The 12,857-nt window shown below is 39.6% G+C and overlaps 2 protein-coding genes across 2 annotated transcripts; one reads left to right on the top strand and one right to left on the bottom strand.

Moving 5' to 3' along the window:
- The first annotated feature begins 970 nt into the window (after positions 1-970).
- arl6ip1 (ADP-ribosylation factor-like 6 interacting protein 1) lies at positions 971-8,777 on the top strand. The gene is made up of 6 exons (XM_042505648.1): positions 971-1,108; positions 2,090-2,223; positions 3,175-3,294; positions 4,865-4,982; positions 5,484-5,568; positions 7,692-8,777. Exons 1-6 carry the CDS (start codon positions 1,073-1,075, stop codon positions 7,808-7,810), a joined length of 612 nt encoding a protein of 203 aa, XP_042361582.1. The 5' UTR covers positions 971-1,072; the 3' UTR covers positions 7,811-8,777.
- A 1,409-nt stretch (positions 8,778-10,186) lies between these two features.
- On the bottom strand, positions 10,187-12,793 carry LOC121956205. The gene is made up of 5 exons (XM_042504340.1): positions 12,788-12,793; positions 12,255-12,446; positions 11,995-12,165; positions 10,985-11,177; positions 10,187-10,299 (listed from the first exon to the last, which is right to left on the bottom strand). The coding sequence occupies exons 1-5, from the start codon at positions 12,791-12,793 to the stop codon at positions 10,187-10,189; spliced, it is 675 nt and encodes a 224-aa protein (XP_042360274.1).
- Positions 12,794-12,857: the final 64 nt, after the last annotated feature.

Below are 12,857 nucleotides of genomic sequence, written 5' to 3'. Positions count from 1 at the left end.
TCTTGCTTGGTACCATTGTTTCATCATTAATCTACAGTATATGTTGTTTGTACTCCATGTAAACAAACAAAAAAAATGAATCTGAAATCAAACTGGATTTACCTTACAAAACAAGGTCTTGCATGATTTTTTTTGGCATTGTAGATTGCATGCAAACTAATTATTGAATTTCTTTGCAGATATGAATCAATTTACAGATGAAGTCAGAATGTCATTTTTTCTCTAGTCAAAAAAAACAACAACATGAAAGGAGCAGGGGATTCTGATGAAATTTAAGATTTTTGCCATTAACTGTTGCATAACCAGAATGTAGAAAATTAAGTGTTTGACATACATTTTTTTGACAAAAATTTCTAGGGGAGGACACCCACTGCTCAGCCTCTGTGTCAGTGTCAACCGAAATGATGAAACAAAATGTGGGCCCTTGCAATGGCAAGAGGGTTAGGTTCATCAGGACCAAAACCTACACACCACAGAACAGTTTATTTTCATCTGCAGCAGGTCTCATCAACAGGACCATAGAAGCTACACCTCACATTAACATATTTATCTATTTAATCTGTTACATTAACACACACTTCCTGGGCTATCATTCATGTACCTTACATTCTTTGGAAAATGTTTTTGCACATTCTGCACAATAACTTCCACTTCTAAAAGCTGCATAGCTCTCTCATTTTTATTCAGATATATTGTACATAATTTATAGCATTTTTCAGATTTCTATCGTATTTTTTATCTCTTGATTTGATGCAATGCTTGCTTTTATTGTTGATTTCATTTGCTTTTAAATGTTTATGCTATGCATCAATACAATGCTCCAAAACAAGTTCCTTGTAGGCTTATAACCACATTCTTGCTCACATAACGAGTACAAAACTACATTTCCCAGAATGCCATTTGCTAATTTTGACGCAAATTTTCACATAAATACATCCTGCCAGAGTTCGACCGTTAGTGACGCCAAAGCCAGTACAGGAGGCGTGTGCTGCTGCTGCTCTGCGGGGTCGTTTCCCTATTAAAATACAACGAAATTCACGATAGCAAACTAACCGACGGCGGTTCAGAAACGATGGCTGAAGGCGACAACAAAAGCGCAAATATGCTTGTGAGTATTTTGTTTGCCAGTGGATTTAAAGGTATTCTGTCTGCTGTGGGCGTGTTTGTAACAGTAACGTTAGTTAGCATTAACTGCCAATCTTGTGGCGTTCACGCAATTTTTTTCCCCCTTTTTCTATAGATGTGTGCCATTATCGTAAACTTTGCCCCACCAAGCAGCAAGCAGCCTAACTAGCGAGTTAGCTTTGATGGCTTATCTATTTGTCAGAGTGTCGCCGCGGCTAACGTCAGCTAGCCGACCAGCTAGCCAGTTAGCTTGCTAATAGTTTAATACGCCTTACCCAGTTAGCTTCAGAATAGAGGTTTCCCTTTGTAACCGTGCTAGCGGGTGCTAACTAAAACTTTAAAGCCCGAAATTGAGTTATGACATTTCCACTCGACGTATCTTGAGAAATGTGTGGTAGCGCTGTTCATTTCCCCTTTTTGCAGCATCGAGGTATATACTGCACAGTCATATCAGTGGTAGGAAATGCAGTTATCATTGCCTTGCTTATCGCTTAAGGCACCCACAACCTCGACTTGGGGTTTAGTTAAGTTTATATTCGTACATTCAATATAATCTATAAATATTAACAACTACAATTGATTTATCCCCACACAGGTGTAAGTATAGCAAAGCTAAACTTTTGACAAGGTTGAGAATTAAGTTAAATAAAGATTTTAATTCAAGCTTTGAATTGCAGATATATTTGCCACAAGGTAAACGCATATTAACCTACATTTACAGTTTTTTAAAGGGATTTGGGGTTATTGCATTTGTGGAGTAAAATGGGCCTTTAAAGAGTGAATATTGGAGAGGTTTTACATTCAAGCTCAAGTAGCTTGATCCAGGAGAAACTACTTTTCATGAATTTCTGCAGATAACTTCTGTTCACTCCAAAGTTTGCACATATTTCTTGTTATCACGTTTCAAGATAAGACAAATTAGTTGTGGATGTTAGTTTTGTGATGTGAATATTTTTGTGTTGAGGCTCAGGAAACGGCTCAGCTGGAGGAGCAGCTGCAGGGCTGGGGTGAGGTGATCCTGGCCGGGGATCGTGTCCTGCGCTGGGAGAAGCCTTGGTTCCCAGGTGCCCTGATGGGCGCCACCACCGTGCTTTTCCTGTGAGTCCATTTCACTGTGAACTGCGTCACAGGGCCACACACAGCTGGGCACGTAGTTGGCATTGCACTCATTTCATTGCACTCAGCAGTGAGACATATCTGTAACCAGAGGTATCTACAATAACTTAGCTGCTCTGTTTCAGAATCTATTTCACAGGTGGATGAGTGTCCTGAAACCTGTGTTCAAAAGGTTATGCTAAGCTATCCCACATTTTTGAAAGACAAAGCCTGAAGAAGGAAATAATGTAGATTACACTGGATTGGACTGGTTAAATGAGCTGAAGTTGTAATGTTCTTTTGTTTGTCAGAGTAGTTTTTGAATAACATTGTAGATGAATAATCCAAACTAGAACACCAAGAGACTGTTTTCTGTTTGGCTACTGGGTGCGTTTTTTTTTTTGGCTAACACAGTGCACTGCATTCCTTTTTTTATGTTGCAAAATGCACACTCCCTCCCTCTCAATCTCTGCTTCCCAGTCAGTCTTTGTACATGGCCTTTTGCATTCTCTCTGCAGATTGGTTTTAACATTACGGCTACAGCATACATGTGCAAGAATTGCTGAATCACAACAAGCAGCTAGTTTGAAGCCATTTTAAGATGAGAAGAGAATGTTGGCAACAAACTTTATTACTGCATTAATGTTATCAAATGTATAAATTGTTGATCTAAGACTTAATATGTTCAGACAAAAGCTCTCGCCCATTTCTCTGGAACTTTAGTCTTAAATTTTGTCTGACAGGTGTGGCATATCAAGGTGATGATTAAACAGTATGATTGATGATAGCTGTAAAGGTGTGTCTTGGACTGGTGACAGTAAAAGACCACTGTAAAAAAAACTAAAAACAAAAGTTTATCATTTATATTTTTGTTCAGTGTCATTGCATTGAGAATAGATGGCATTAAACTGGTTCTTAACCATGCCTGACTACTTTGTCTTCCTCCTCCCTCAGGCTGATTTACTACCTGGACCCATCAGTGCTGACTGGGCTTTCCTGCGCTGTTATGCTGCTCTGCCTAGCAGACTACCTGGTGCCTACGCTCGCACCCAGGGTCTTTGGCTCCAATAAGTGGTAAGAGCACGACAAAAAAGTCACATTGGCAGGGGGAAACAATAAATTGGTTTTTACCTAGATTATAATTTCCTATATATTTATTTACAAGCTATCAAAACCGTATTTGGCATTCAAAGTCATTTTCCCTGTGTTTTATTCGAAGGCTTAGTGATAGTAGAGGCATTTTCTGTAATACACTGTATATCAACATAGACATCTACACCTGATTGGACAAATGTCGGTTTTTTAAATGAAAAATCACTTTTAATGCCTTTTTGGTGGATTTTTTTTCAGTGTCAATGTTTTGTTTTTCAATGCAAAAAAATAGTGTCACTGCTCTGGCTCCATAGAAACTAAGGGCTTTGTTAGCTGTCTTGTCAATAGCCATGGCACAAGACAATAGAAGGGGTTTTAATTTGGAACCAAATCATCAGTGGGAGATTTTCTATGTTCTTGGGCTGATCTGAGCCAAAGAACCATTCAGTATCACTTAGGAGGAAAAGGGGATTTGTCTCTTTGTGACAGACTTCCTTTTGCCTTACCTAAGAAGACAGTCAAAATGTTGCCACCTGAAACCTGTCCTATAGGGTGTCCAGCCATGTCAAGGAGCTTTGACATTACACTGTGGTTTCCGAACAGCCCCTTCACTGTGCTGTGCGTATTTCATGCTGAGAACTAGACACCCAAGACAGGATAGAGTAACAGCCTGCAGCTGGCAAAGGGTGTTGGACGTCTGTCCTCCACTAGACACTTTCAGCCTCTTAATATGTAACCCTGTATCAGCAGAGCATGACCTGGACCCTTATGCACTGCTGCACATTCCACAGGCAGACGCAGCAGACATGTCCAGTCATAGTAGTGAGAAAAATGGTTATGATTGGGGTTTTATTTGCTATGCTTTGAATTTGTTGGTCTCTGAGTAGGTTAAAAGTACTTGCCTGTTGTCAGTGTTAAGGTACGGTGGAAATTTACTTAGGGGATTGGTAGTACCAACTCACGTGCCAGTTTCTAAAAGGCAGCTTTATGTTTCTAGATATTGATCTGTCAAATCTGATCAAGATTGTTTTAGAACACGCTGTGTAGCTCAGGCTGCTGCTGAGCCTGCAGCTTTACAAGACAGCAGAGTCAGCCAGATAGGAGTGTGTCTGTGAGGGCCGCTTGAATCGAGCATTCGAATTCTGGTCACGGTCCACGTTTGGCTCCCTGACAACAAGGACGGAAATAGGGGGCGATGGCTAAGCAGAAAATGAAGGCCACTTTTCCCAGCTGCCCTCCTCTCCACCTCCAGTCAGGCCCTTCTGCTGTCCTTGCCAGGGTTGAATCTCTGCAGTGTTACAGCACTACAACACACAAGCACAGGGTGTTTTCTCTATCAGAGCTTTTAACAACTAAGGACAGCTGTCTCAATGTGACAAACCACACTGAACTTGTCTGCTTCCTCTTGATGACCACATTAAGAGCTGTTGTTGGTGATTATTTGTCCATCAAAACATCCTTCAGACCTTTGTACAGATAACTCTTCTGCTAGGATATAGTTAGTGCTGTGTTTTTAATCACATCCTTGTCCTGAACCTCTCCTTTTTCACAGGACCACTGAGCAGCAGCAGCGTTTCCATGAAATCTGCGGTAACCTGGTGAAGACTCAGCGTCGTGTTGTGGGCTGGTGGAAGCGTCTCTGCGCCCTCAAGGAGGAGAAGCCCAAAATGGTAAAAACAATATAAAAGTTTTTTAAAGGCTGAATCTGTCACTAAAAGTTGGCCATTACATACTGTAGACGTCAGCCTGAGAGCTGTCTGCAGTCTTGCACTGACTGCAGTAAATGGAGCCTTCCTATGTATTTGTTACAATGGGGATCTTTTTCTGTGCTCCAGATAAAAATATCCTCAGCTGATTTGGCTTTGCTGCTCCACTTAGCCGGCCTCAAACTGGGTTACAGGCTGTGATAAACGGGTTTTTTACAGCATGCTATTACGCTGTTAGACACACTGTTAAATCACATTCTTTGATTCAGTGACTGCTTTGTTGGTTACTCTAAAATGACAGCATATGTTCTTCTGATAACAATAAAAAAATATTTAATGTTGCAGGGGAATGAGTCTTTTAAAATCATTAAATAATGCCCCGTGTGCAGTCAGGATGCAGTTTGTGTGTTTGAGTAGCTGAACCACTGTGGGTTGACTGTAATGTGACCTCCCTGCTCTCCACAGTACTTTGCCTCAGTGATCAGCAGCTTGCTGGCAGTGGCCTGGATCGGACAGCAGGTGCACAACCTGTTCCTCACCTACCTGATTGGTGAGTATATTACAACATGCAGTCATTGTACTGTTTGAAAAACACCCTTTTTAATCCTCTTTTGCTGGTCCTCTAATCTTCTGGATTAGCATTGTTATGAGAATTTGGGGGTGAAATGACAATGTCTACATTGTCTACGGCATTGGATGAGGTGAACATTTGAGGTCTAAATCAGTTCCAACATATCTAGTGAACATTTGAAAAGTACACAGGGTTATGGGATTATGTTAATTTCACAAAAATGTCAATAAAAAATTGCATAGTTTTTCTGTTTGAAGTCAACATATTACAGAGCAGCATGAGAAATGAAATCCATTGATCTAAGGAGAAGCTTGTCCTCATGACCAGGTTTCCTGGTACTGTGACTCAGAATTGCAGCAGTAATGCAGACTGTTACAGTCATGGTGATATTAAATTAGTGCTGTCATTTTGTTATTGATTTACAATGAAACATTTTTACTGCTAACTAAAATCTAAATGGGAGTACAGTGCAGTGAAAGTAGAAATCATCTCTTGTGACAACTCCTGTCAGCTTTACAGCTGCACAGCGGTGCCTCAGGGAAAGTGACAGTCGGTGAATCAGCAGGTCTGCTGTCTGTGTGGGAGCCTACCATCAGTTACATAAGCTGAGACATGTCAGGCATTCATCTTAAGGTTACAGCATGGACTAGAAATGACTTCAGGGGGTGCATGACTCTCAAATGACAAAGAATTCTTTATTTTAATCTCGGATGACGTTCACATAGTTGACACGCTGTTTTCATGTTGCTAGGTCTTAATCACACAATCAATACTTTCTGTATGAATGATCATATTCACTTTATGGTGCCCTCAGAAGGTGAAGTGAACCACTCACCATTTAGTTAACTGGACAGCTGCCCGGTTGACTCTTTCCATGTCTTTGGTTCCTCAGTGGTGTTGGAATGTAGAAAACATCCATTTGATAAGAAATCAGGGAGTTTTGTCAATGGTTTGGCAACTGTTTGTTTTAGTTGCCTAGCAGTGGTGTTTTGAACGCCAAGCGCAATATGTGCTGAGCTCCTTCTTGTCAAAAACCAAGAAAACTAGTTTCCTTGTCAAAAATAAAAACTAGCAAGTTTCTCTTAAATGCAGCAATATAGGTGTCCCACGGGTCCTATCATCTCTGCAGCCACTGAAAATAAGTATTTGTTGTAATGTTTGAGACACTGCATATTTAAAACCAGATTGTCAAATGTTAATTTAAATAGTTGAACAAATGAGTTTGGGGAAAAGACCAAGCTGATAAATAATGCTCTATTTTGCAGCTTTTCATACACTACTCAAATAATAGTAAGCCATTTCCTTATATAAACTTTGGACGATATCCAGAGCGTGCAGGAGGCACGACATGATGCTGATTACATTGCCAAACCACAGCCCGCTTTAATTTGGGCATAAACACCAGTCTCGCCATTCCTTTTAGTCTGTCTGACGATTTCGGATTTTGCCCGTATCAACAGAAAACCTCATGGTAGAAACATCAACACTCCCTACTCACTCATCGTGAATTCTCTCAACAATTACCTGCTCTGTTATTACAGGTTAGCAGGATTAAGTCTGTTTTTATGTTTGACTTCACTAAATCAAGACTGGTGCGTTCTAAAATCCAGCTCCTCTGAGTAATGTGTAGATCATTGTAGTTTGCAGTGCATGCATGAATGGGGCTTTAAAGTTCTGAACTACATCAGTATGATTTGTGTATGATAATCGTATGACCACTGTGTCATTTCACATTACCTGCTTTCAGATCCTGTATGTTTAACTGTTTTACTGTTTTTTGTTTTTTTTTTAAATTGTTGCAAAAAATTGTCATAAAAACATAACCAAAAGTTAATATGTCTAGATAAAAAGTTCATGCTGGGACTAGCTGCATGGTGTGTTAAAGATTTTATGTTTACAATGTATCAAACTAGCCCTGTTAATACAATAACATGGACCTAATTGAGTGTACTCTTAAGGTCTTTGGTCTTAAATGCATATATATATATATATACATGCTAACCATGTGGTTAGCAGACATGATTAAAAGATTAACTTGTGGCTCTCCTAAGCTGTTGACACTTTCATGCTTTTTTTTTTTTTGTTGTTGTTTTTCTGTGCAGTGAGCTTCCTGCTGCTGCTGCCTGGCTTGAACCAGCACGGTGTTATCACCAAGTATGCATCCATGGCCAAGAGGGAGATTAACAAACTGCTCAAACAGAAGGAGAAGAAGAATGAGTAGACGCAAGTGTGGAGGGGAATCACTGAAAGATGATCCGCGACCCAAAGTGGAAGGTGGAAGGAAGTTGTTTGAAGAAAAGACGGAGGGGAGCACAGAAGTTTTAAAAAAGAGCCTCCTGCTTCCGCAGTCTCTGCCCCAGAGCAAGACACACTTTTTTTATTTTCACACATTTGATAAGTTTCATTTCTCGCGCCCACATTTTGACATTTGAACCTCATCACCCACTTATGTTTTTTTATTTCCTTTGAATTTATCTGCCATGCATGCGGCCACCACATGAAGGTTAACTAAAATATTGTTACAAGTTCATACACAGCACTGAAATGCTCAGTCACACACAGGCACACACTCCCCCTGCAATGTACACAAAGCTGAAATCTTCCTTCTGTTTCTTAGTTTAAGTGTGCTTCACTTTAAGATGTCAGTAATGCTTTTAAGCCATTCCCTCTACATAGACAAAGTGACTACTGAGCAGTTTTTGTAGCATTACTGCATCATTTTAATCTCTCAGATTCCTCACAGTATTTTCTTTTTCAGGACAGCTTTTGTCACAAAAGGACAGGTCATGTAAATTTTTACCTTTTTTTTTTTTTTTTTTTTTTTTTGCTCATTCTGCTGTGGTTGTGTTTAAAATAACGCTGAAACAAAACTGGATTTAAAGCAGAGCTCTTCAGGAGTGCAACTGTTTGTAGATACAAGCCTACTGCTGTACCGCTGCTAGCTGGACTCTGGTCTATTAGCTCTTCTATAAAACCCCACAGTGTGTTTCTGGTGTGGGGTCTCTGTGTAAATAGGCCTATCCCTTACTCTGTGTCTGTCAGTCCTCTGTTTCTGTACTCGTTATTTATCCGTGTTCTTTCCTCCTTGATCTCATTGTTCCTGGTTTGATTACTGTCTTTAAACTCATTTCATTTTTTGTCTTTATTGGAGTTCTTTACGAAGTGAATAAAGTTTGGTTTAAATGAAATTTCACTGGCCTCTTGTGGGTTGTTCCTGTAGTTTGAATCGGATGACTGCTGTTGTACTAGCAGCTGTATTTTCACAGCATTATAGCATTCATTTGATAAGGACAGTCAGGTTTTTGGAATTTAAAAATAATAATAATCCTCTGAAGAGGATAAGTGAATTTCATGCTTATCTGCCTGTTAGATCTGATGTGTTTTGTGTGGAAATCTTGGCCTGCCCATTTCAACTGGAAATAGCAAACTTGTACAAATTCTGCCTGATGAATGTTTTACCTGCGTGTGTTCACAGCAGTCAGAATGAAAGCCAAAGGTGGTGTGGCTGCTTAAAGAGGGTTCAGCAATGACAGAGACTCAATAGTTAACTAAAAATAAATCATTTATTTTTTTTATCTTTTATGGCCCCAAATTGTAGTTTCAGTAGTTTAACCACACAAAAAATGTAATAAATGTAGCAAAATAATTAACTATTTAAGTTTTACTACAAGCTGCTGCAAAATGTTGCAATACTACTAAATTACATGTAGTTTACAACTCCCCAAGACTGAACAGAAAATGGAAGAAACTTATGAATTTCAGGTTATGAACAGTATAATCCAAGTTTAATTTATCCAGTAGTCTGCTCTGTACTTCCCAAACCCATGCCTTTTCACCAGAACTTTTACAATATGAAACACTTCTGCCTACCAGTAATGTGCCTGAGCACACGTGCATATGAGTGCTTCTTAAGCCGGGTTAAATAACCGGTTAAATAAGACTATACTGTATGAGTACTGTGAAAGTTTGCAAACAGCTGATATAGGTTTTCTGTTTTTGAAGTCCCCATTTGTTCATCCTTAAAGAATATTTGCCTTTTTTAATTCACCATAGAGGCATGGGAAAACATCACAAATTCAATGTAACACGCCGTTGACAAATAGTCACTTTGCGTGCGAAGTATTCCTTTAAAAAGTCTTTGTAACTTGTGCATATTTTGCATGACAAACTCAGCATTGTTTCCCTCCAGGGCTGTTCTCACTTTCCACAAGAAGTTCTTTGAGAAAGATATCTGGTGACATGCCAGACTAAATATCCAGTGTGATCTGCTGCAAGTCTGACGCACACCCTGCAGTAAAAAATTACTTTACATTATCGAGTTATCATGGATATTCATTGATTTGTACTGCAAAGGAGAAATCAGCTTTACTATTGAAGTCAGATATTTAAGGACTTCTGCTAATGAGCCACTTTGCAGCGACACATGAGAAGGTATTTCCCCACCTTTACCTTCATTACAGTGTTCATCCTTTTACTGAAACATCAAATCAGACAGGAGTCATGGAAGTGCCAGAATCATATATTTATGGAGGGGTGTTGTGCAGTCATTTCCTGTCAGGCGGTGCAGTATACATCCCTCAGTAATCGCTGTAATGTGTCAGTAGAGTCTGAGTGCACAGCAGTCTGTCTCCCAGCGCCTGGCTGCCCGCAGCAGCTCGTCTCTGGACCGCCTGATGGGTCTCCCTGGACCTTCTGTCTGCTTCTGTTCACCTGCAGAAAATTTGTTTAGTTGTGATTGTTTTTAAAATGCAACTTTATACAATCAATCAGAGGCATTAGGTCCAAACAACGCTCTGTCTGCTAGGCTTGGGCGGTATCTATTTTTTCATACCCTCCTGACATTTCACCAGAGTATGACAGTATTTCTTTGAAAAAAAAAGTGTAAAAGCTGAGCTACTCTGTTACTTTTATTTGCCTTTTATCTCTTATTTAGTTTATCCTATGTATTTATTTATTTAGTTAGTTAGATATTCAGTATCAATATTATATTTATTTATATTTATCTATAGGTTTTATCCTTCCTCTGATGTTTCCTCACGATAGCCTTTCTTTAGTTTTTGTTTTAATGAGTACTCTTTTTTTAGTGCTCTAATTAATTAGAAAGTCTAGCTTTATTACCCACATGACTGTGCATTTGTGTGTGTGTGTGTGTGTGTGTGTGTGTGTGTTTCAGGTTTTATTGTATGAAGCACTTTGTGTTACAGTTTTGCTTGTATGAAAAGTGCTCTGCAAATAAAGTCTGATTGATTGACCATGTAACCAGAAAAAAATAGTCCCACTCAAATAAATGACTAAACCTCTGATAACTCCTGTGCAGCCAAGGCAGACACAAGCTAGTTTTAAGAACAACTGAATTTGCATTTTGATGTATGAAGTTATGCAGAATTCACACTACCCGTCAGTATGTTGTGCTGGTGCCACTGCGTTGGCCTCCCACCGGCCAGCTTTGGCGAGCCGTCAGTTACTTGGAGTTTGTGCTCTGTTTTGTAGGTGGTCCAGTACTCAGATGGATCCTGTGGGTTGGTGATCTCTCTGACGTCCTGGCCACTGCGATACCGAGTCCAGTTTTCCAGCTTTGGGTTGGCCCTCTGGAGCAAGACAGACACAGGAGGGTGTGAGGGACAAAGGCGTAAAAAGTATTTTGTTCTTTAAAAAAAACAAAAACAAAAAAAATGTTTTTATTTATCAAATTAAGTGACTGATAAATTAATTCATAAAGGTCCACAGAAACACAGAGGCCCCCAGAGTGTTGATATATATAAATAAATAAAGAGAAAGCTACATATCAATAATCTCTGACCACTACATTCTATCAATGGAGAGACAGATAAGGGCCATCAAGGCGGATCTATTTTTAATCATAAATAAAGTCTCACACCTAATTAAAGGTGCCCTGTGGAGTCCACAGCGGACTCACCAAAACTCTCTGTGCTTCTCCCTGATGTCCGATGTGATTAATACTTTCCCTTCCTCATAAAACCCTTGCCAAGCTGATTTTTCCCAAAAAATTAATACCTACATTGTTTATATTCAAGTTAACTTGCTAGCAGTTTTACTTCTGCATTTTCTGGCACATTGCTGCACAGTTTGTTTGCAGCTTGAAGCATTAAAGCCAATATTCAACACTAACTTATTATTTTTTTAAAAGGTTATCTTTAAAAGATAGGTACCTACAACAACGTGTGACAGACAAAAAACAACAGACAGATTTTTTCTTAAATCCACAAAATCTGAATTAATCAGATTATAGAATCTGTGAGAAAATCATAGTAGTTATATTATCAAATAAAAAGGAGCCAATAAAACTTAAAAAAACACAAAATATGCCCAAAACCATAAAAAAAACAAACCATAAAACCTATGCCCGAAGTGATTATATTCCTGATGTGATGGCTGCAACCTTACAGGAGCGGTGTGCATGGGCCTGTGCACGTCTCGAGTGTGTGACTGCAGCGGGCACTGCAGAGGTGAGGTGTCGTTGCTGAGATCTAGCTGACTCTGATGCTGCGAGGGGAAGCTGGGATCTCTCAGATAGAAGATAAGAGGACGTCCGTCAGCTGACCGTCCAGAATAATTCTGACCAAGAAACAGACAGAATGATGATGAGATCACCGCAGACTGATCTGAAAGTGTATTCATTTGTCATTATTCATAAGTGTGCTGACCTGTTTGTGGGTGGTGGTGTAGCAGGGTGCCATGTCACCTAAGTTTAAGGTGCTCTCATGCAGATGCCTCAGTCTGGACTTCTTTGCTTTATTGTGACACCGACAACAATTGTGGGTCAAGCTCTGGTCACCATCTCTCAGAGTGTTCATGCTGACACCTCGGCCAAGGCCTCTGACAGCTTCTTTGCTTGTCTGGAGAAGATGAACCAGAAAATACAGAAAAATGGCTCACAGTTCCTGCCTCGCCATGTAGCTTCAGTTCATTCACTGACATACACCTGATTTTGTTATCTATCCGTGATTTTTATTATCTCAAGCTAGCATCAATCTGAAATTAACCACAACGTCGTATTTCATACTAATGTCTTTGACCTCGCCATAGTCTGCAAATATGTTGCAGCATTACTGCTGTGATAAATATAGTTTATAATATAAGCTTCACGGATAAAAATCAATAGAAATCACAGAGATCAGTGGCTGTCCTCAAGTGAAATAGAAAAAAATAAAATAAAAAGACAAATCAGCGATGATACCTTCATTGTCCTCTGTGTTGTTACTTACCTGAGAAAAGTCGAGCTGCTTTTTGGAAACTTTGCTGCCATG

The sequence above is a fragment of the Plectropomus leopardus genome, chromosome 17, assembly GCF_008729295.1.
Source record: "Plectropomus leopardus isolate mb chromosome 17, YSFRI_Pleo_2.0, whole genome shotgun sequence".
NCBI lineage: Eukaryota > Metazoa > Chordata > Actinopteri > Perciformes > Serranidae > Plectropomus > Plectropomus leopardus.
This window is presented reverse-complemented; position numbering and strand designations above follow the sequence as displayed.